Below are 25,455 nucleotides of genomic sequence, written 5' to 3'. Positions count from 1 at the left end.
CAGAATAAGCAAAGCGATGTTATCCTGCTTTTGTGATGAGCGTCTCTTGTAAAGGAGCACATTCTCTGAAATGAGAGGGATGATGAACAGGGGCTTAAATGGATGTGCAAGGCAATCCAAAGAGGAACTGGGGGTTCCCAGATACAACACCATTCTCTGCATTTTAACCTGCTTGCATTTTTAATCAGTTTTACCCTCTCCTATCCTCCCTTACTGGGAGTAGTAGGCCTACTCTTGAGTTGCTCATCTGTCTGTCATTGTCACATTGCAGCTAAGAAAATATAACATTTGACTGATAAATAGCCTAAAGTTTAGTCTCCTCCCTGAACAAAAGGGTTACACAATCTAAGCTCTGAAGGGCTGTCAAAACAACACTTCTAATAAATAGGATCTCAATGGTGGCTGTAACAAGATAATGAACCCCTTTGGGATTAATTACTTTGAGTAGATTCATTTAAAGTCAACCCGTTATTTTATCAGTTTACATTTCTGCCTGCAAAATGACACACAACGAAGATGACGGTATTCACCTTCACAAACTAGGTAATGACATTGATTCAAACCTGTAATATTTGACACAGTACGCACGCGCGGCTGTCCTCTCTCCGGACGGGATCCCACGGTGGATCTCATCTGTCTGATCCAAAGTAGGTTTGCACGAGCGCGTACGCGTCATCCCCGAATGGGCGGGCGCAGCGGCTTAGCATGGAGGGTGTTTTCCACCTTTAAAAGCACCGGAGCCGGCCCCTATGACAAACAGTGAGGCGTCATCGACCTAAGGGAGACTCTTGAAAACCCTCTCGTAAGATTCAAACTCACCTCAAGTCGCTTCCTCTTCGTGGTTACCGGTGCTGCTCTGCAGAAGCATCAGTTCAACTCTACCCTTTAGCCGCACACACTGCGAAGCGCTGTCAAGATCAGAGCACCCTAAATGATGCTTTTTCTTTCTATTACCGGTGTATGAAGTAAAGTTTTGCTTATTTCTGCTCTTGCTCTTGACCACAGCAGAAATTTTACAAACAGAAAGTTGCGCGCCGCTTGTTGAATGCAGGAAGCGTTTTGCCTCAGTGTTCATTCATCGTTCAGTTTTGGATCAGCAGCAGCAGCCGGCTCAGATCGAGGACTGGACTTTCTCCACTCTGTCAGCAGCGAGATGAAGTCAGCAGAAGAAGGTAAGGGCTATGCATTAAACTTTCACAATGCAAACTCTCGGCGTTTATAGAGATGGTCTTAAATTGTCAAAATGAATTCTTTAAAATAGCCCCCATATAAGACGCGTATCGTTTTAACGGATCAAAGAAATTCAAAGTTATAAAACTCTTAATAACCTCTCCATATTTTTGGGTATTTTTTGGTCTTTCACATTGTACCTTTCAGAACTCTGAATAGTAGCCTAATAAAACAATCTTTTGAGTCGCAAAGTTGTACTCTCTCTGCTGTTCTCTGATTTTGATTTGGGTCTTTTCTGTTTACAATACAGCTTTAGTGTTTATTCTATATAAGCTATCGTTGTTCATTTGCATATTTTGATTGACACCCACGTGCACACTGTGTATTTACTCCATGGGAGCAGACCTGGCAGGTGCCTGCCATTAAGCACTGTGCACTTTGTGTTGTTTAGTCAAACTTTTGAAGCCACATGCCCTCACCTCCATGTGAGGTGTGTGCTACTGCTTTGCATAAGAACTTAAATGTAGACAGGCTCAATGGTACTCTTTTTTTCTAGGTTTGAATTGGACTTAAAATATATATTACATTTTTCTTTTAAGTTTGAGTCAGGATGTTCTGTTTGAGTTAAAGTGTATTGGCACAAAGCACAATCAGATATGGCATGTTATTGGCGTTCCTCTGTCTGTCTTTCTTTGATATACTTCTCCTACTGTTGATGATGGCACTGTATTTGGTGGATTTATTTTGTCTTTTGTGGTTTCAAATGGACGGCTGCTGGCTCTACTATTATTACTCATTTTCAGACTCTCAGACTTAAGCCTTATAATTGGTAACAGACGTGTGTGTACCTCTATGCTTTGTTAGTACTGTGTCCCCACTGCTGTGCCTATACTGTTGCCTATTAGGAGCACATAGATGAGCACACGTTTCTCTTACCAGTGGTTCCCAATCTGTGGTGCATTTTATTTACGTGGCACAAATGTTTTATTGGTTGAACTTGGAAGTTTGGAAATTATCTCAGTTTCTTTTGTTTGAGGCTGTCCTAATTTGTTTGTGAACCATGCAGAAACCTATAATGCCTCCCTGGTTTAGGTCCAGATTAATCCTGATTTAGCTTTTTCATGTGCTAGTTTCTCTGTGATTTGCGTTCTGGTCCTGTAGTGACTCTATTTTGCTGATATTACGTATTGCCATTTTAGGTAGTTTGAAATCATTATATTTAATTGTTTCGTATTACAAAAGCTAATAAAATAACTCCGTCATGAAAGTGCAGTGGATGGCTTTTTAGACTTCTTTGCTCTATGTTTTCCCTTTGACTTCTCTCCCTGAGGTCCTGTCAGTCTGAGGCCGCACAGACCACAAACCCTGCAGATAAACCAGTCTATTCTTTAGTCACGCTGGTTTGGTCACCACTGTTTTGATCATGATAGCATAATTGAGAGAAATTGTGGAGGACAGAATGGGTATGCTATAATCTATGTCCTACTCACAATTTTCAAATTAACTGTTTACAACTCATTCTGAAAGCACTGTTTGATGTACCAGCCATAATTTCTATATTGGATAATAAAGTAATTTGATTTTATTTCAATTGTGGGAATCTATTCTTTCAACTTTTACACCAGATTTAAATCTCTAATGAAAGCTTTAGAAAATACAATAGACACTGAGTGGAAAGTATTTTTGTAGAATCGCTACTGCTATACGGCTGCAACCACAGACACAAACTTGATTCACCTCTGCCTTACTGTTGTATCCACTGACCTTTCACTCTATGGTATACTTATTTCACGCTGAAAATAAACCCCCATAGACTAATTTTAGCCTGTCTGTTCTACATATAAAGTAGCGTGAGTGTTAGATATCTTGTGTTGTGGTCGACAAATATAGCCTGAGGGGAATGCCCTTTACTGTCTGCCAACTTTGACCACTCATTGAAGAATAAATGAGATGTTGACACAGCATTCGGCCTCAAGTGGGGCAAAATTTCAAAGTTTGAAGATGGCTACAATTGTTTCTTTGTGATCTTGCATATTTGTGTGTTTGTGTTTTCCCTGTGTGTATTACATCTCTCCGTTTGACTTAATCACAAGCTCTGAGTGGTGCGAGAGTGCTGTCAGTTTTCCACCAGGGAGGGCCTAATACACGGCGTGAGTGATGCTATCAATCAAATAAAGCATCCATCGGCACGGCTAGAGGAATTCCTGTAGAGTACATATGACAGTGGGGAGTGCCAAGTACATACAGGCCATCAAACAAACAGAGAGGCGGCGCAAACTTGTGACTACACAGAGCCACACACTGGGACGCCGAGTCTCGGAGATGATTGCTAAACTTCTCCAGATGTTTATGAAGCAGGGAGCCAGTGGAGACCTCAAAGACATATTGGTTGAAGATTTCTGTAAGGGGCCATTGTTCTTCTGAAATGTAACCACAGTTAATTACTGCCATAATGTAAAGGGTCTGAGAACTTTGGCCGTGGAGCAATACAGCTCTCAAATTGTGGTCTGGGGACTACTGGTGGTAAACAATTTTGATGTAATTTTAAATAAAGCTATTTTTGAATTTCGTGTACTTGGTTAATGTGCTGGTTTCATTGTGGTTTATTCCCGGTTATAGCACTGGAGGCCTTTAGTCATTTAGTTGATTAATCGGTTGATGGTGAGAATTTGAATTTGTCAACTAATAATTTTGAAAAGTTAGTGGCTGAGTGGGTTAGCTGAAGATTAGGCATTTTTTGGTATTTATATGCAAAATGGCAAATGAAACTAAAATTAATTTGAAAAGAAGTTTAATCTGTCTTTGCATAAATACATTGTTTCATAGTACTTTTGCATAAGTAGCTTGTAATGCATTTTGCATTTTGGAGCAGATGCAGGCAAAAGATTTTGCCACACCCCTTTTTTAATCGACTAATTGTTCGGCAGTCTTTAGGCGACCAAGATTTTCTTTAGTTGATTACTACCTGCTCTACCCCAGATTTAATCTTGGTTTAGTTTTTATTCTTGTTTTATTCTTATTTATTCATAATAGAGTTGTATAAAATAAATAAATAATAATAATACAAATAAAAATAAGAATAATTAAACAATCTGTGGTTTACATCCTCAGTTTGAACACAAGACCAAGACCTGAATTGTCCTTATTTGTCCTTTCTCCTCCCTTTCCAGTGCTTTTACTTAAACATTCCCTGCTCTTGTTCATACATCTAAATTGCACTTTTTTTTTTATTTTCCAGATGCGTACAACTACACTCCAAACGTCAGCCTGTCCCTTCCACTGGGGATGGGGAACCCTTGCCTGGCCACCCAGTACCACACGTTACAGACCAGTCCAATCATCTCGGTCACCTCCTGCCACCAGACGGCCTACAACCTCCAAAACGACAACCACAATCCTGGATCGACCTACTACCTGCCCCATGGCTTAAGACCTAACGGTGCTCCAGCTCTTGAAAGCCCCAGGATTGAGATCACAGCCTACAGCCATTATCCAGAAGACGAGGTCGAGGAGAGCAACAGTGAAGACCACATCATCAAACGTGGTGTCAACTCGATTGTAACACTCACACTGCCTAATGCTGCTGAAGGCTACCGCGATCCTACTTGTCTTAGCCCCGCGAGCAGCATCTCTTCACGGAGCTGCAATTCCGAAGCTTCATCTTACGAGTCAAGCTTCTACAATTACGACAACTCCCCTCAGAATTCGCCCTGGCAGTCTCCCTGTGTGTCCCCACGTAACTCGCTCCTGTCCTGCCCTCTGGCAACTGGTCCAGTGGCCTCCCCCCACCACTCCCCCTCTACCTCCCCTCAGATTGGGGCAGTGGCTGAAGAGGGCTGGCCTTCACAAACTCGTGGATCTAGGCCAAATTCTCCATCCAGCACTGGTGCGGTCTTAAGCAATGGAAGTGGGATAGGGAAGAGAAAGTACAGCCTGAATGGAAACACATACCGTCAGACTTCACCAAATCAGTCGCCTATTGCGTCTCCTCATGGGTCCCCAAGGGTTAGTGTGACAGATGAGAACTGGATTGCCAATACAAACCAGTACACCAACTCTGCAATTGTGGCAGCCATAAACGCCCTGACTACAGATGGGGTGGTGGACATGGGGGAGGGCATACCAATCAAGACACGTAAGACCATGTTGGAGCACCAAGCATCCATGGGCCTAAAGGTAGAGCCCAGTGGAGAAGAACTGAGTCCAGAAGCAGACCTGTGTCATGATGAGTATGCCTCTCGACTGGCTCTGAAGAAGGAGAGCTACTGTGGAGGCTTCCTGGATGTGCCCCAGCACCCATACTCCTGGTCCAAACCCAAGCCATACCTCAGGTACCTCACAGACACATCTTTGTTGACAGATATTTCAATGGGAAGAAAAAGAATAAAGAAAAATAAAATTTACACTCAGAACACAGACACTTCACAGTGTTTATTTTTAAAAATGTCACTATTTATTTCCCTGCACTTGTTACTTTGTAATAACATGCAGTTAGATAGTCGCAAGGGTTAGGAGTTAAAGGTTACAGGAGTGGGGTTATTATATGTTGTCTTAATGAGGAATTACATTAAGTCAGGTAGTGTGAAATATTGCCAAAATGTTATTCAAAATTTATGAGCAACTTGTTTTTTAGACAGAAAAGATTTTTATTGTTTTGTTCGCCAACTCTGTAACACTTCCCTGGCGGAAATCAAGTGTTTGATGGAGATAGTGTGCTGCAGGAAATATTGGTGACAGGCCTGGCTGAGGGGGAAGCCGTCTGTGGGTTAATCAGCTCGTCGGCCCATCTCTCTGTGAGCAGCCAGTGTGATGTCATGCTCTGAGCACCTAGATAAAGCCCTGCTGAGGGGAAATCACTGCGTTTTGGGTCAACAAACAGGCTGCATGGTCCACACAGATTCAGAGATTGGTTTCAGTCAAACCACCCTTCAAGTCAGAGCGTCCGGTGTAGAGAAATATTGTCTTGCATATGTTTGTTTTGATTAAGATACCTCCACTGTATTCATCTGGGAACCTTATGCCCCATCTGGAACAATGGTGGCCAATACAGCCAGCTGTTCCTCTATGATATACTCTTCTTTACTGCAATACTTATTTTCATGTCATAATTGTGATCATGTCAAATCACAATGAGTGACACAAGTTCACTCTATTAAAAAAATTACAATTCAAAGATAGGACTTGCTAGAAAATGTAGGATACTAGGATTTGTTTTTACAACCTAGAAACGTCTATCTCTGCACTGTCACTCTTCCTAACTGTGTCTATTTCCACCTGTCACACTGTAATACAAAACATACCACTCTTTAACTAGCGCACATTCTGCTCTAATTTCCTTTACTCGTAAAAAGGCCACCTAATTATTAGCCAGACTTTAGGAATTAGACACGTCAGCGAATGACTTCAATTGATACAATAATAGACAGTGATGGAAGGGAAGCAGGAAGAAGCCATTTGAATTACACAAAGTGGCCTAATTTCAAGCTATAGTATAGATCAGAGTTGAAGGTTTTTGGAGGTGCTGTCATTGTCTGTGGAAAACCTGACAGCTTGACATGTGAGATCAGAAGACAACATACACAAATTGACTGGGATTTCCCATATGCTCCTGGATTAACAGCAACTTAAACTGTCTTACATGTCTAAACCATGTAATTATCATAACATACATAATGCACTTTACTTATTACACTGACTTTGTGATGATTTTGCAGCCCGTCTTTGCCCTCTCTGGACTGGCAGCTCCCCTCCTGCTCAGGGCCGTACAGTCTGCAGATCGAGGTGCAGCCAAAGTCCCACCACAGAGCGCACTATGAGACAGAGGGCAGCCGCGGAGCAGTCAAGGCCTTGTCTGGAGGACACCCAGTAGTCCAGGTATGTACCATACCATACAGTTAGGTATAGGTTTATTGTCAAGACAACTTTCACTAACTTGAATACACTTTTGGGTTTTAGTTAAGTAAAATATGAAAGAAACACAAACATCATTAATTCAGATTTAATTCAGACAACTTTGTTGTCTTTTAATCTTAAATAATTCAATGAAATCTTTTCAATAACACAATTACTGCAAAGTAACAGTATAAGTTGGCACAACAAGAGAAAAAAAATGTACAGCTGGTAAAAACAAAATTATATACCATAATTTATTTCAGATGCCTCTTTTACACTTCTATTAATACAAATATACATTCATTTGGATTACACATTCTTAACAATAAAGAAGCGACATTGAACTTTTGCTCTGAATTTGAAGAAAAGTCTCTGCCCTTTTGTTAACTTGTGAGTGAAGTCTTGTGTACTCAATGCAGCCAGCTTGTGTTTTTGTATGTGCTTGTGAGCTGTGTTATTAATGTTCCCTGAAGCTTGGAGTCAATCTGCTGCTGTAAAAGGTCACTCAGACCAGCAGCCCAGCATACTGACTCAATTAGTAACGAACAAGACCATCGCCTCTCACTATTGTGCTTGGCCAACAGTTCCAGTGCACACGTCAGTCTCGCCACAGGCCGCGCACAGAGCCGCTTTTCTCTGCCGCACTGTCCTCACACCACAGCTGACATCTTGGTTTACTCAAGGAGGGACCAGGGACTCAGCTGTATCAACGTCCTTAAGGCCTGATGGTCCGTTTGCATTAACTGTTAAATCTAAATATGTCTGTAAATGTAAGGCTTGATTTGCAAACTCCAAACTATAGCTGGCACATGGAATATATATTGATGTAAATGAGGAACACAATGATTAAAATATGGATTATGATGGCGACACAAAATTGTAACATAAATAAAAGATAATTGGTAAGGGCACTATAATAAAGCTTGAGATGTACACTAGATTTCCACATGTTGTCTAGAGATTACTAGATAGTACATATTCCATATGGTAAATAGTCTAAAATGCACTTCCAGACATTTCTGGCCCACTATTGCTTAGGTTGAGGTGGTCCATCTTTAAACACTCAGTTGTTGGGACAAGCACAGTAAATAGATGCTGTCAGCATACACTAGTCTGCTCAGTGTCAAAAGCCTTTGACGTGTGACTGCAACAAACAGGCCTGTTGCTCTCCGGGTTTTCTCTGTAAATATAACTAATTGTCCACACTCATTACTAAGCCTCGTATTTCAACACAACCAAACTACCCCATGCAACGAAGAGGCTGAGCAGAGCACAGCTGCTGCAGGTGAGGCTGCTTTTGGATATCGTTTATGTCACTTTATGAGTCACTCCGGGGGCCCATGTTTAAGTCATGAGTAAATGTCTTTGTCCAGATGTAGATTGATGACTTTGGATGTTTATTTTATCATAAGAACTCGCCATTTATTCAAGGATGTTTTAGGTCTTACTATTTAAGGGAAGCATTTATTAGTAAGGAGGAGTCATGGAGAAAACTATGATTTTGGCCTCTGAGCACAAGGCTCACATTTTAATCCCAAGGATGATTTGTGTTTCTGATTTAGCATGTGTAGTCAATCAAGACATCTGGATGACATAGGATCTATGTAATAGGCAATCAACTCTGCTTGTAGAGCACAACTTTACCAACACAATACACATGTATGGCTCAATACATGTGCCACTGCACACTGCACAGAAAGGGTTAGATGTGATGAGATTTTTTGCCAGTTTTTCAATGTTAATAATTGTGCTCTTTTTTACCTAATGACAGTCATGTGTAATTTGATAATACTTTCTGTTTATTGATCATATACATAAAATAAGCAAAATGTGAGGTAAAGGCTGAGGCTGGTGTTGGCTCATTGGCACATTGGACTCAATATTTTATTTAAAATGAAAATCTAATAAAAAGTAGTTTTTGTTTATGGGATGCATGATTTACCAGGTGAGTATCATAAAACAACTTCTTTGTATAGGCAAGGCTTTTGTTTGTGTGCATGGGTTTCGTCCCTGGCAGTGTGATAATGAGTGACTGTGGATCTATGAGACGCATTCATGCAGAATAAGTTGGTAGTGACATGAGTGTAAGGAAGTTGCTGAGGAAATGTGTTTGTGTGCCTAAGACGACATCAGGACAGGGCTGTGAAGGGGGCACAGAGAGTCAACATGCAGCTGGGGCCCCGCTCGATGGCCCCTGGAGGTACTCTGCATCCTGCTGATTAGGACCTGGGTGGCCTGAGGTTGGCACTGAGTTGGAGTAGTGGTTCGGAGTCACAATCCCAGCTCTCATCGGACACCGCCTTGTCTTTTCCATGCACCACTGCCTTCCCCCTCCCTCCGTAGCCCCGTGGGAGCCTGGGTTGTCACTGCATGTCAACCGTTCACCCTTCATCCATCTCCCAAACCTGCAGCTAAGTCCTCCCTCGGTTTGCAGCCACTCATCCACGGCGCAGTTGTTTTTGAGCTCATGGCTGATCACACCAGTGTGCACAAGCAATGGTGACATGTGTGTTGGAAAGTGCCAGTCACAGACAAAAACATGCAGATGAAAAACATGATAGGATAAAATGTAGCTAGTCATTTGCCACGGTCCCTTGAGAAAAAGTTATGGCCCAAATATACGGCTGGTGTCCTGTTACCCAAAAACAACTGGTAACATCTAAAAGGTTACATCAGGTTGCATTCGTCACAAAATAAACCCATCAAAATGAAGGCTGCGGTCGGAAGAGTTTGTATACCCCAGTTGCACATTGATGAAAGCAGGAGTTTACGGGTAGCAGTAGTGCTTTATGTGCTTTCCATTTCGAATAGCAATAATTTATTCTGGCCTCACTCTCTGACCATCTCACATCCTTTGCGTCTGCAGCCTTTTAACCTCTTCTGTGGAGTCCACTTTGTGACCCCCGCGGCTGCTTTTCCACTTTATTTACTGCACCAGACCACAGAACCATTAAGAGAGCCTAGGTACAACACCGGCTCCCCTCACTGTTCCAGACGCTTCCCCCTCTCACCACAGCTATGTCGAAAGGTCCGTTTTAAGCCGGAGAAGCCAACAACATGGCTCTATACCTTAAACCATGAAACTGTGATTGATGAGTTGTTCCACAGGAAAAATATGGGAGCAAATTGAACCATGGTTAATATTTTAAAGATACCCCAGTGTGAGGTTATGTGTATATGAAGACAACCTAAAGATGTTCAAATCTGAGCAGGAAACATCCTGCAGACAATAACACCTGTGGCATATTAGACCTATTGCTCTGCATGCAGCACTGTCTTGCATATGTCTAGTTCATATAGGATAATGACTGGCCTATAGGGTTTGTAACCCTCACACTCCTCACCCACTCTCTCATTAAGTCTAAAGCAGCAACAGACATGGTGTAATTTCAGCAGGATGTGGCCATCATCCCCATTAACATGTGCGTGACTCAATCCCCATCTCTCCTCCTCACTCACTATGTGATGCACATTGCACTGTCAGTATGAAAGACCTTCAAACATATGCGCACTTCTTCACATGTGCACATTCACCTTGACATCAGGCTCTGTGCACTACGCTATGTCTCACAGCTATCATCAGCTGCAGCCGGGACTGTGAGGCTAATTGCTCATTAAATGTTCTGAGCCTCTTGTTTGATATTTGAATTCTGTGGTGAGCCCCAAAGAGCTGTTAGAGCTTAACCAGAGCTATTATTTGATTCCCAAAGGGGTATTTATGCCACTTTGAAATTATGGTTCTCCGTCCAAAAGGCTTTTACTTTCCTTGGTACTGGACTACCACTAATTACTAGTTAATAATATGTTGAATATGGAATAAAATGTGTTTCTTGTCACTACTTTTAGGTAATATCAGGAGAATTTTTGAGACCCTTTGGTCGTCATGGTGGCGAAGTCACCCCTAATGCTTTGTAAGGGTTGTATTTTCTTAGGGCTTGTTGTGCTGGTGACAAAGCCATATTTTTATATGTAATTTGGACCCTCACTCGTCTAGACATGGGTTAACTTTTGAAACGTTGCCCTTGATGACATAACACTTAAGTGCTCTGCTCAACACAAACTTTGAGGGATAGGGGTGGCTTATAAAATAAGGGGAAAGATTTCTGAGTTATGGAAACACAATATTAAAAGATTGCATGTGTTGCTTTATTCACCTTATGCATTCAATATGGGCCACTGGAGACATGAGTGCAGTGAATATGATGGAGAGAAGTCTGTGAGGGGAGATGAGTGATTTAATTGGGCACAGCAAAGACTGGCTGTGACTGTGAGCAGAGGGAGATAATAGGGAAAAGTCTTTCTCCTGTCTGGGTTTCTGCTCCTGTGCAACTTTCAGACGTCCTCTCTCCAATTCTCCTCGCCACGTGGACATCTACGAGTCATGACATTTCTCCAGGCCCTGATGAAATCACTGTGAAGAGATGAAGGCTGCCTGTGCACTGGATCCACACTCAATCTGAAGCGATGCCAGACACATTTCATTTACCTGCTATCCACCGCAATCATTTGTTCCTTTGACGAAGCCTGCACAATAGATTTTATTTCAGCAAAAATGGCAAACAAAACAAATTGTAATTTTGCTCACTTTGCAATAGTTAATGGTAAAGTCTGTCGTCTTTATCGTTTGAAAGTGGCCCTGTTACCAAACATACTTAAATGATAAACGAAAAGTTAAAAGGTGTTGAAAGAAAATGACAGCGGAGAATGGAAAAAAACACCCCAAATGAGCTTGTGATGGATCCACACTGGTACAAAGGTTACAGTGAGATAAATGGCGGCTGGCCCGGTCTCTGCCTGACGCCTCACGCGTCCTCACAGCGTCCTCGCAGCTGACCCACAATCTACAGCTGCATGCAATTATGTCTTTAATGCTTCAGCTTCCACATCCACTCTGTTTTTCTTGCACCCCAACCTTCAAATATGGCCCCTGCCTCAGCGCCTGTGGTCAGAGGTGTAAATGGGTCTGACACAGTGGCTGCAGTTGGCATTTGAAAACAATGGATCAAACTATCACCAAGTGTTTGGAAATTGAACAAATGATGTGCCAAATTGTATCAAAAAGTTGGATGATGAGATCAGTGCATTATTAAGAATATTAACGAAAGTTCAAGCTGTGTTGTAGAAGAAGTTGTTATCCACATTATTGTCAATGGGAGCATCTCTGTCCATCTCCTCTGCTTTATTCATCTCTGGAGAATAAAATGAAGAAGTTATACCTCCTGGTGCTGTGCTTTTGAGAGCATCCCACAAGTTCAGTGAAAGCACAAGGGAGCTCTAGGAAGAGGGTCAGTGAGAGCACATATGGTAAAGAGATTGAGGTAGGGAGCCTGCGGAGGGCTAAGCTTAGTACTTTGCTGCTGGGAAGACCCACGTAACCATGAGGAATACCTGACCTCATTAATCACTTCCTGTGTGCTATGAGGTCATGATGGTTGGAGTGAGGATGCCACTGTCATTGTGAGCTACCACAGAAAGACAGGGGAGAGAAGACCACCCCTTACTGTGGCTGTGCAGACCCCCATGGCTCTGAGGTAATGGAGGAGCTCAGTGACAAATCCACACAAGCCCGCCGAGGGAAAAGTGTCAGGCGACAGAGCTTTTCAAGTCTCCGTCTGCCTTTTATTAAATCATAAGGAACGTCATGCAATTTTACGCTCCAGTGTTTTGGATTTGTACCTCATACCTTATACCAAAGTGGTCTCGCGAGTCAATACAGGCATAACTGGTAGCATGTGCAGCTAAGGATAATTACCACTGGTGACACCATAAGTAAAATATAACAAGCAGAGAGGGTTGTGCTGGTGAGATCACCACAGAAAATGAAGTGGTCCCTTGAGTTTCCAAAACTTCAAGAAGCTCCTGACCCCGTCCTAACTCACTGATGACTTGCATGTGTGACTAGTGCACGGGTCAAGACAGCTGCTGGAGACACAAAGGGTAAAATAGGACCACTGGAACCGGATTTGAATGACAGCCTTAGTTTCACCACTACCTTTTAATCTTTTGAAGTCCGAATCAGAGAGCAAAGCCAGATATCCACTGCTGCGTGGATTATTGAGACATATGGATATACATTCAGCTTCAGTGACAAGTCACATCCTCTTTTATTCAACATAATTAATAGTGAAAATTGTGCTGCACAATGAGAAGGACCATATCCCTAGCTCTCTCCTAAGTCCAGACATACGTTACTTAATCTTCATATTTATTACCACACGATATGTTAGCGCTAATTTCCACAGACTTCCCGCGACAGCCTGCCTCTTTCCTGACCAACCGCAAGTGCTAATTATAAACCCATTAATCAGATTATGTCATAGGTTACATGTGGTGTGCATTTTGTTATATGACTCAGGCTGTTAGATAAATAGCAGGCCCTTTATTCCTTTTCACGGTACCCCTACATTCACTTCCATAGAGCCCAAAGAAAATGACTGCATAGCCCCAGTGTGTGTTGTGGTAATTGAGCAATTTGAGGGATTTTTCAGATGACCATTTTGGTTAGCCATGGCTCTTGACTAAATGATGCCTCTCCTGAATGTCACATGTGGTCAGATTCCCACCTGAATGCATATTTGGGCGACCATTGTTTGATTTCTCTGGACTTAAATTTGAGCGTATGCCTTTTGGGTTTGAAGAAGTGGTTTGGTCTGCCACCATCTGCCAATCCCACTGTGTACCCAGTGCATAAAGCAAGCATCTCCTGGGAGGTCTGAAGTCTTTATTCCTAGCTCCAAGAGAAATCCACAGTGGTAAAATTACTTGGTCAATCGCAATTCAAGTATTAGCTGTCATTAACCACTGTTCAGAGTTTGTGTTTGCTCATGTAACTCTGTATGCTCATGTTTTAACCATTTACACACTTGTTCAAATTGTCAAAATTATGTTACACTGTTATCAACCAATCCAAGGATGCCTAATTTGAATCGGCAGCTCAGACTTACACCCAAATTACCATTGACCCATTTGTAAGTTTCAAACTATGTGTGACAAACTGACTATGTGTTCTTGAAATTTTTCAGGATTTTGTGTTTTTTATTAGCTGAGAGGTAGCAGATAATGGTGAGCTATTAGAGGAAGTAGTCTTTGTTTGAAGTGGTGGTTGTGATACTGGAGTCTCTTTGATCACAGCTGGACTTCGTCTCAGAGTTTTAATGAAAATCATAATGCATGTTCATAACTGCCAAAGGTAACAAGGTAGACCCGCTCTACATGATCCATGACCTTATATTACAAGCAGGTGTAAATGTACCCTTTCAGATTACCTGCTTTAAAAGTAGAGTTTTTTCTTGATTATCAGATGTGAAACAAATTCACTAAAATGTTCTCAAAACTATACATCTTTTTGTATTATTATTTTTTTATTTTTTTTGTGTGTGTGTGAGTTATTTCTCTGTATTAGTTTGACTTGATTGAAGTGGTAATGTTTAAGTCAATCAGATTCATTATTTTAAAAGACCCGAGAGAAGACCTGCCCTGTTAAACCTGATTGTATACTTTTGTAGTTACTACTTATTTTTTAGATTTATTTTATCCACTTCTCTTAAGTAAATATTAGAAAAATCCCCAAAAATAATAAATAATTTTCTTCTCTGAGCAACCTTCAAACCACTGCCTTGATGTAGGCCCACAGCTCTGTCAGGGTGTTTTTCTGCTGAGTCTAGAGCCAGATCTCTGTAGACACATTTTAATAGCACCAGTGTGATTTTAATGAACGGTGAAGTTATGAAGGAAGTCTGTCTCTATCTCAGCCTCCATGTCTCTTTACACTGGAGATCCCAACTCAGAGGGGCTTCCAGACATCAAACCCTCTCTTAAAGGAATGTCAGGCTAGTAAAAGGAGCAAAAATGCAGCCACCACTGAAATAAGGGTGTCTAATGCAACCAAAAAAACAAAGAGGAAGGGACTATGCCAGGTAGTAGAGTTGAGTTTTTAATAGTGCTTTCATTTGACTGAAGTTGACTTTTATATAAAAACGATATTTTAAAGGCAATGTGTAATTTTTCCTATGGGGTCACCATGCTTTGCCTGCAATGTTGCACAAAAAAGCATTTAACTTATAACTGATTCAATTACAAGAGTCTATACTGGAGAAAAAAAAAAAAAGAAAAAAAAGTATCCTAACTATAAGCAGTGCCTCAGATGGATAAGGAATTAGGACGTTTGAGGAAGTTTGTGGAAATGTGTGTAAAGCTTTATAAATGAAACCCCAAACCTGGAATATGCACTGCTGGTTTAATGCCATACTGTGGAACATTCTAGACAAAGCAAGATCATCTCCATGGAGACAAGCAAGCTTACTGTCAACCAGAAAAAAGTGACATGGTTGATAAAAAAAAAGATAAAAGGTGGACAAATTGTGTTTTAAAGGTGTAAAACACAATGAGTCCACCTTTTATCCTTAATGTACCTTACACGCAAACTTTCTTTCCTAAATGAGCCTGTTGCGTCTCACCTGGGTGCCTTTGTTCTCTCTGCAGCTTTACGGTTACATGGAGAGCGAGCCCCTGACCCTGCAGCTGTTCATTGGCACGGCAGATGACCGCCTCCTGCGCCCGCACGCCTTCTACCAGGTCCACCGCATCACAGGCAAAACCGTCTCCACCGCCAGCCACGAGGTCATGCAATCCAACACCAAAATCCTCGAGATCCCCCTGCTGCCTGAGAACAACATGAGAGCCATGTGAGCGCAAACTATCCCTCTTTTTCTTTTTGCACTTTTTAGAAAGACCAAAACAAAACCAAAACCCCACTCCTGCAGACTCTACAAACAGAATGGCTGATGAGAGGCATTGTGCAGAGGCTACAGCTGACTTATTGCACCCCTGGAGGTTTGGGGCCTCGAGTGTAGAAAAGTGTGGGGAGTATATTTTGACTTTGTTTTACTTTTGACATCTAAAGAAACTTTAAAGAAACTATCTAAACATGCACCATTCATGTCAATAAATTATTACAGCAGGCGGCATGAAGTTATCCCAGTAACCTAATTAAGAAACTATTTAACAAAACGTAATGAATGCAGATTTTATAGTGACAAATAGAGTCAAACAATTACTTGTATTTTGTAATCCAAACTAATATTTCACAGTTAGGGAAGATAGACAGTACATCTAGCATAACTATAGCACAGAGAAACCTCCAGTCTATGAAATTAACCATTCATGTTTTTTTTTCAAAATCTTGTCTTGATCATCGGTAAGGTAATTTAACATGACCTTAATGATTTTAACATTTGCACTTCCTCTTGAGTGACCCCGCACTACCACAGAACACCTCACATTGTATCATATTTTAGAGCGCCCTCTCCCTCATGACTTAATGTGTCCCTTGGGATGAACGCGATCTTATATAAAAATATTCAGAAGGAAGTTGCTTTTCCCCTTTAGTTTTCGCCACATATGTGAAACGAAGAGTGAACATTTGGTCTTTCATTCCCAAACTGAATTACTGTAAAGGTCATGGCTAAGTATTTAACCGTCTCTTTCCACTGAACTGTTGAGCAGTCGCCTCGATAACACTGCAACGCACGTCTGTTCTCTCGTGCCAATAATCATTCTTTGACTGTGTGGGATGTAGGAAGTCGAGAAAACCAGTCAAGCTTTCTGTCAGTTTCAATTTGTCATTCTTATCTGTTTTTTTTTTTTTCTTAGTGTAGTATAAAAAAGTTGTATTTTGCAACCAACATCTGACATATTGCAATTCCTCACAGAGATTGTCCAGCAGTTTGCCCTGAACTATTGTCTAGGATACACTCAACCAAAAGCGTATGCACCTTTTAATTCAATACAAGAATCAGTGGAAGAAAACTCCTGTAAAAATTATAGTACAGAGCTTTTCAAGTCGTAACTGGAAGGTGGAAATCAAAATCAAAAGGAAAATTTGAATCAGCCGACAACTTGACTTTTACCATATGTTCCAGGAATCCTGCCCAAAAGACCTACCATGTAAAATAACTGAAATGCCAAACCATATCCCATTTGTATTCATTTACTTTTTATCAGCCACTGAAGATTCATTTCATAGCAAATGCCTTTTTTCCACATATGCAGAAATTGTACCCTTTTACCTCCCAAATAGTGGGATGAAATCAAGACCAACACGTGGCAGTGGTTGAAGGAGATGTCCAATGGTAATGTTAAATAGTGCTAGTGGAGTGGACAGGTTTAGTGCAGTCACAATAGTATGACTTAGTGTCTACATAATACAGTCAACAAGGTCTCCAGCTATAAAGTTGAAGCTCTGTATTTGCTGTGAGACTTGTTAGATCCCCTCAGTCCTTAAATCTGTGATGCAGTGGTGAAGATCAAACTTCAATGATATGCTATAATAATAATGATTTTGCCATGTTCCAGTAGAAGTTCCCTCTATGGTCCATAACTCATAACTTCAGTCCTCAATGTCTAATCTTGCTACATCTTACTCAAGGGCATACAGTTTATTGTATTATGTTGATAGGACTGCTTTTAAAATCCTGAATCGTTATCTGGACTCTACGTACTGTAAAACATTTGCCAAGATGTTATATAACTAAGATAGTGCCATTATTAAATCAAAATGCCTAAAAAGAATAATACACTTTATCTGTAAATATTCACTGAAGCCTTCAGTCAGCATTTTATTTTATTTTTTTGTACTTTTATCTGGTTAATGAAATCCCTCATGAGGAATCAATAAAGTGTACCTTACCCTTAACCTTAAAAAAAATATTTGTGTGTGTGTGTTATGTATGAAATTATATATTTAAAAAAACATGTATTAATAAAGATAAATATGTAATAGTTTGACTAGTCAACTAATCAAAAACCAATGCAGGATTTGACAGTATTCTAAATCAGTGGTTTCCAAACATTTTTTGCTTTGCTTATTGGCAGAATTGACTGTGCGGGGATCCTGAAGCTGCGTAATTCTGACATCGAGCTCCGTAAAGGAGAGACAGACATTGGCCGAAAAAACACCAGAGTGAGACTGGTGTTCAGAGTGCACATCAACCAGCCCAATGGAAGAACTGTGTCTCTGCAGGCATCCTCCAACCCCATTGAGTGCTGTAAGTATAAGCTGCTATTGGCTTAAATGTACATAAAGTGTAATCAGTGTGGTAAGGAAAAACTGCAAAATGTTACTTCTACTTCTAAACCTGCCTCTGCAATGAATTAATGCTGATACTTTTACTACTAGTAGCCATTACACAACTTTTAGCTTTTGCTACTTTTGCTAAAATTTCTCTCGCTTGAGTCAGTATGCCGGTCACCAACATTTTATAACTGAATGCTTAAGTGACTGTAGTAAAACTTAGAAATGAGTTCTGGTTTCCCAAATTTCACACGCTAGTCCCTCATGGTTCAGTAAATTTAAAGAGTAAGGCCCATGTATTTTTTTAATTATTTGTACACATGACGTAATGCTATAACACACTTGCTATATATGTTATGGTCCAAAATTAAATAAACTCCCTAATTTGATAAATATAAGTGTGAGGCCACCAAACATAGAAGGTTAGGTCTATCGTTTTAAAACACAAAAACACACAAATGCTCTCAAGGTTCGCCAATGAAAATAATGTTGATGAATTGTCTCTGGCATTTAAAAGCAGCTGTTGGCTTAAACTGAGGTCTTGATATAAATTCTCTGAGCTTATTTCTGCAGTTTTCTTGGCTACAATGAGCTGTTTATACTCCCCTGTATTTTTTGCTACAGCTCAACGCTCAGCCCAAGAGCTTCCCTTGGTTGAAAAGCAGAGCGTGGACAGTTATCCAGCCACCGGGGGCAAAATGATGCTGGTGAGCGGCCTCAACTTCCTCCCTGACTCCAAAGTGGTGTTTGTGGAGAAGGCTCAAGGTAAGTCCGTGCGCTCATGCTGCAACTATAACTGCTATGAAACGCCAATGTAGCTAGCACTGTCACTATTAGGGTTTGGTAAATATTTCTACCTCATCTTTATTAGAGCCTAGTTCACAATTTAGATTTGTGTGCACTTACTAGCTTGACTAGCTTGAAATACTGTCAACTCCTAGTGATACTACAACTTCTCCTGTCACTGTCAGCATCATTTCCACCCTTTGTATCATCCATTTCATTGCACAACTTGCATGCATAATGACAAATAAAGCATTATAGTATACTGCTACTATTCGATAATACTGTGATTACCACTATACCAGCCACTGGCCTAGTCCTGCCCTGCCCTGGCACCACTACAGTAAGAGAAACTGCCTTAGCTTCTGCCCGTGCCACTATCCCTGTGCCCTCTGCTGCTGCCACCATAATGTTTACAGACTACCAATCCCCCGCTTATTCAATATCTCTGAAGCCGTCTCTCTCTGCCTGGCCTTGCCTCCTCACTTTCCTCCAGTTTCTCCTCCCGTCAAAATAGAGCAGGCCAGGCCAAAAGAGGCACATGTGGTGCGCATTAAGCCACTATATTTTTAACCAAAGCGTATTTACATTTGCTGAAGTTTCCATTGCCTGTTCATTGGTGCTCGCCACAACTCAAGGAATGAATCACAAGCAGGGCATGTGCAACGTCTCACTTTCTCTCACTTTCTCTGTCACACTGCACCCGCTCACTCACTCCTGACATTTAGCCTGACGCTACTTTGACCTCAGCTTATGCAGCCGGACTCTGACCCTGTCTGTCAATAACAACATTATAAGGCGAGGAATATTTGGCTTATGTTTTGCTCATACATCTTTAGAAATTGGTGTGTGGGTGGGAGAGTGCTACTGAAGTTTGCAGGCATCATTTCCTTGATGGGTGCCACTGAATCAATGCAAACAAAAGCAACCTTTGTAGTTAAAGCCACTTTCAAATGTAAGAACATTAGACAAGGTGATTAATCATTGTAAAACACATAAATAATGTATACACAATACATTATACAAAATTAATGGGCCTAATAGAGCAATAAATCTTCTTTGAATCCATGTGAACATTCTCATATAATACAGGTGACATAAAAACATTGTCATTTCTTGGTTCCTCCTTGTTGTCCTTTATACTTGATGACAAAATAATTGTCATATGTAAATATATATACCTTATTAAAGGTTTGTTGTTTATTGTTGTTTATTTAGATCCCTGATAGCTTCCCCTGGCTAATGGGGATTAATTAGCAGTATAATTAAGTGTATATTTGCATGTAATTTTTGGTACCATTGTTGTTTTTTTCCCTATAATGAACTGCTCCTCTTTGTCATGAACAAATAATTATCCCATTGCTTACTATAATTATGAATTGGCTTACATATGTTTTTGATTTCTGTGACAGCACTACACCTCAACACAAACAGCCCAATAATGTGTTTCTTTTGGTGTCAGATTTAGCTAACAATGCACAAAATATAAATGAGCAGGAAACGGTTAGGCCTACGCATGAACAGGTCATCCAAAACCAGCTAAAATGAATAGGAAATCCCTTTAACATGGTTCAGACTTCTTCTTTTCCATCCCCTGTGAAAAGCCCTATAAACCATATTACAGGCCTAACAGTGGGCGGATGGCCTTTTGTAATGTGGGGTCTCCCTCCTCCTGGATTGATTTAGTCACAGAGGGATCCCCTTGAGAGGAAAGCCCAGGGTATACCAGCTCTCCCCCCACGCACGCACGCTTTTGGCCGGACACATAGCCACACATGCCTCCTGGCCATGGTGCTTCCTCTTCTCCTCTCTGCATTCATATCACCTCTCTCCCTAATTCCCGGTAAAGACATTAGTCCAAGTGGGATCCCCGAACTCTACCCCACTGTTCACATTTTTAGTGGTTTGTTTTTCGTCTCTGCAGTGTCAGGGAAGAAGGAGAATTCAAGTCATAAAATATATATTTTTTTCTTTGTACCACTTACTACGTCTGCTTTTATGTCAACTTTAATGACCTGTTACTTCCCGGGTCTCCTCAAAACACAATAATGACAGAACCACACACATTTATGGGAAAAGAATTATATTTCCCCACATATTCTCTTTAAATACACACATCTTATTACATTTTATTCTTCATCTGCCTTCACTAATTAGCCAATAGCATAGCATTTTATTCCTTGTTGTTTGTGGTTCTGGTTCATAAATCTTCACTCGAAATGCCTTCCCCAACAAAACGCTCTTTAAAGGTGCACTAGTAGATGTATGGAGATGTTATAACTTTGCCTGAGCAAATTAAACTAAGGTGATGGCACCAGACCAAATAACAGGTCAGATCTGTAGAGTGGTGACATTCTTATAATAGAATAACTGCAAATTAAGTTTGACGCCATACGTTGGAACATCTCCACAGGGGGGGACCCCCCTCCAGAACAGGGCACCTTTTAAGTTATGCTTGTTTGGCAGAAGACAGTGATTTGTTGCCCTTTCAGCCATTTTCATCATTGATTTATACTGGCAAAATAAAAGTATTCTTAGTGGATTAGTGTGACTTTTCTGGCGTTTCTTGCTTCTTGGGATCTAAATCATCCATGGAATAAAATAGGCAATAAAATTCTAATTACATTAGAGAATTATTCAATAACATTGTTTTATATTCATCTGGAAAAGCTCATGACTGAATGCAGCCATAAAATACAGAACTTTTCACCACAATTACCATTCACAGACACAGTCATAACTTTATATTTGGAGACAAACTCTCGGGTTGAACTCACATCACAAATGATTGCTTGTGCCACAGTGGTGACAGCCATTACTGCCGCTGCCATCAAAGGTCAGAGCTGAGACTGGCTTTCCAACATCCACTCCAATAAACACCTTCCACAAGTCTCCACCAAGCCTGCACAGCAACAGACGCTTTGTGAGAGTGCCCCAACGCTGTGTGAATAATTACAAACTAAGAATTTAGAGTTGAGTCATAGAGAGATCTCAAGAACACCACAAAAGGAGTATTGATTAAATCTGGTCGTACATATTTGTATTTACGTCTACATGGTCAAAAATCAGTACAGTATGTTTACTTGCAATACATTTGATCTCCATTTTTCAATCAGTGGATAAAATGTTTATTATAGTATTTTAGCAAATTTTGAATTAAAAATAATTTTTGCTTGTTATTTTCCTGCAATCCTCATTTATCTATAGGTTAGAATCATGGCAGAAAAAAACATTAAAATGCAGGAATATCACTTTATGCCCTTATTTGAAAGATTACTGGTTACAAGTTGTCAAGTTTTTCTCTTTATTTGCTCAGTTTAGTTTTTACCATGAACAATATAATGTGATAATATTATTATAAAAATTGGCTATGTATAATGCTAACAGAATATTATTATACAAATTGACTGTATAATAATATTCTGTTATTATTATTTGTCATTGTTATTTATTCTTCAAAGAAACTCTCCTGGGATCTCCCGAGATATAAATAAGCAAAGCTCACTTTACCATGAAAATAATTACTAGTGTTTTCATATGCCCCAGCGCTCCCCTTTGTGGCCCACAGGATAGTGATGCAAACCGCACACTGTGTGGAGTGTGTGGATGTTTGGTGTGTGCCATTGTTAGCCTGCTGTAGCCTGCAGGCCTGTTTGCCCTGCTCTGTAGGAAGTGTTTTCTAAGAGTCATCCGTGAGGGATTCCCTCCAGATGAGAGAGTCGGAAAAGACAAGAACCTCAGAGGATCCTGGGATGTGAGAGGGACAACTGACGAACAAGAGAAGCAGGGATGCAGAGGGTTTTCAGTAAAAATTTGGAGATTGTATCAACTTTTATCTGACCTGTTTTAGAAGGATACAGATAATTAATATGACGCCAGTAGTTCAATAGTCTATCCAGTGTGCTGGTGGAAATCCCAATCTTTTCTCCTCAGTTCCTACCATTATTGTTTGCTTTGACAAAACAGGGATTATGTGTGCGAGGGAGTTTGTAAATACTGATGTCACTGAGTAGTATTAATTTCTAGTGCCTTAAAAATTACTTTAAACATTTCTAGTGAGGGTCCATCACCTGCTTATCTCCATGGAAATGTTATTGCTTTGTCTAGAATATTCCATAGTGTAGATTAAACCTATCTATCACCAGGGAGAGAAGGAGGTCACAGCACTACTCTACATTACAGTTCAGATCTGTGGAGAGTCAACCCTATTCTACATGGAGACAAAAAGATGACAGATCCTCCACTGGAAAAATTGCGCAGTGCACCTTTAAAAGAAGTTCTCGCCTCGACGGTAGTTATGGACTCATATAATATATGAACAGTGATAGCATTGAAACAGATGATATAATACTTACAGTAAATAGTACATCTTAAATAAATAGCTGAAATGTTAACTCTTCATGCAGTATAAATTTTCTATTCTCCAAAATGCCTTGCTCTTTGCAGGTTTATTTGACCAAGGTTTTTTGTGTTCTTTCTGGAGCAACTTTCAAAACAGGAGTCATTAGCGGACATATTAATATAAATATTTGTCATGGCGGTCATGCTTTACAGAGTGAAAATAGGCTTTGGATATTAGACCAATTATAGCTCAGACTCTCATATTCCAGATGAGGGATAGTGGAAGATCTGACCACACAGTCCAGACTAGTTCTAAAAAGAGCGATGATGCTATAGATAATCTCTATTGGGATTCCTAAATAAACATGACAGAACTTTCAGAAAACTTCCAAAAAGCAACAGGAGCAGTGTCTTTATATTGTATTTTTATTCCGTCAGTCAATAACTCCAATCACAGGCTTTCCAATTTCTTAGTTCATCACCAAACGTTGCCAGGAAACTCTGATAATTAGACTGTAGTTAGATAATGATAGACTAGAATCCACATTTTCCATCCGTATCAGCTTCAGTAAAAACATGCCTTCAAAACCTGTTCGTATTAAACCTTATCATTTATAGTTTTGTACACTTTGCAAAAACCACAGTACAGAGGATTTATAATACGTTTCCACTGTTGCCCTAGGTTTAACTCCTCGGCTACATTTATTATAAGATCTGAGATTGTGTTTTGGTTTGCCCGAAAACCACCCTTGGCACATGAGCTTTTGGGCATACCTGGCGCACCTATATGCCAGTGTGTGTTCTGGCTTGTTCAGCTTTCCATGGGCGGAATGATCGCTAGAGGCAGGGAAAATAGACAGACAGACAAACAGAAGAAGGAGGGAGGCGGAATGGGGAAGCCTATTCTGTGAGTCAGAGACGAGCTAAGGGAATTCCCTGGTGTCCCTGCTTAGATGGATTTTACATCTGGTGAGATTGGAGCTTTGCCTGGAGCACGGCAGCACCAAGCAGCCTGCAGCGGTGGGGAGAAGTCTGGCTCACTTCTGTTTTTAAGATGCACAAGACCAGGGTTTCGCAAACTGTAATGCACGGACTTCACCAGGTTAAAATACTGAATTTACAGTCAGTTTAATCCATATTTACAGGAGATTCCTTGATTAGAACTAAAGCAATAATGTATCTCTATGTTCAACCAGTTTTATTCCTAGTTTAGACCTTCAGTAGTCCTGTTTTAAAACTGGTAGCACTTGGAAGGCCAACTATTGCCGTAGGGTGGTACTCGGTGTGAAAACGTTGAAAACCACTGCACTATGACACAGGGAGTGCTGACAGGCAATAATCCTGGTTAAGACACAGTTTAATACCAGATTTGCCCTTAGTCACACAGTTGTTTTATATTTTTCATATTTATTTAGCGTAATTCATAAAATTGGTATTGTAAAATGACAGATTTTACAAAGTTTTCATATATATAGAACAAAGGTGGTAATACCATTTGATTCAGAGGATTAACTTAATGAATTAAGGTTTTTTTCAGTCTTTACAGTGAAATTATGCTGTAATATCCAACAGGAAAAACACCACCTTCATTGCGACTCAGCCTCAAACATTTTAAAAAACAAACCGCTATTTCAAACCACATTCTCACTAAAAGCAAGATGAAATAATGGCTAATAAAATTTTAAAAAAGCAGTTATTTACATGTCTCATTCCTGAGCCCTCACATTGCACGCTGTGGATCAAAGACGGTGCAGGTGCGATTTGTACTGTCTGTGCTCACTCGGACTGTTTATACTTGTACCCTGGGCAAGTTTAAACATCACACAAATTGGTCGATGTATTGTACTTCTAGCGCTATGTCTAGACTGCCCTTTGGACTGGGGCTATGCTAGTCATCATGGTTATTGCTCACAGTGTAGCTTTGGCACTGGGGCATTGTAAGGTCAACCTCCACCTCGGCCTCAGGCTACAGACTGCAGGATACAGTCATTACAATCAGCTTTTAGACTTCACAAACATACTCTTCATTGCCATCAATAAACACTCTTTTGTTGGGTCGCACCTGTAAATGATTCTATTACCGCAGTCACAATCATAATAGGAAATACTTTAAGGCAGTCTGGCTCCTGCTGGTTCTGATCAAATTTTAGATGAACAATAATCACTGTTGCACTTATACAGCATTTAAATTTTTTTTC

The 25,455-nt window shown here is 40.5% G+C and overlaps 1 protein-coding gene across 1 annotated transcript in view; it reads left to right on the top strand.

The window, feature by feature from the left end:
- The first annotated feature begins 769 nt into the window (after positions 1 to 769).
- LOC110171668 (nuclear factor of activated T-cells, cytoplasmic 1-like) overlaps positions 770 to 25,455 on the top strand; it is a 60,873-nt gene continuing 36,187 nt past the window's right edge. The window contains exons 1-6 of the mRNA XM_020937425.2: positions 770 to 1,172; positions 4,409 to 5,501; positions 6,885 to 7,044; positions 15,544 to 15,746; positions 17,935 to 18,107; positions 18,758 to 18,898. Of these exons, the coding sequence (XP_020793084.2) occupies positions 1,046 to 1,172; positions 4,409 to 5,501; positions 6,885 to 7,044; positions 15,544 to 15,746; positions 17,935 to 18,107; positions 18,758 to 18,898 (1,897 nt within the window). The 5' untranslated portion in view covers positions 770 to 1,045. The remainder of the gene's footprint in view (positions 1,173 to 4,408; positions 5,502 to 6,884; positions 7,045 to 15,543; positions 15,747 to 17,934; positions 18,108 to 18,757; positions 18,899 to 25,455) is intronic.

This window comes from Boleophthalmus pectinirostris, unplaced genomic scaffold, assembly GCF_026225935.1.
Source record: "Boleophthalmus pectinirostris isolate CB_2022bp ecotype Guang Dong unplaced genomic scaffold, ASM2622593v1 HiC_scaffold_6, whole genome shotgun sequence".
NCBI lineage: Eukaryota > Metazoa > Chordata > Actinopteri > Gobiiformes > Gobiidae > Boleophthalmus > Boleophthalmus pectinirostris.
Note: the sequence above shows the minus strand (reverse complement) of the source record. Positions and strands in the feature narration are given on the sequence as shown.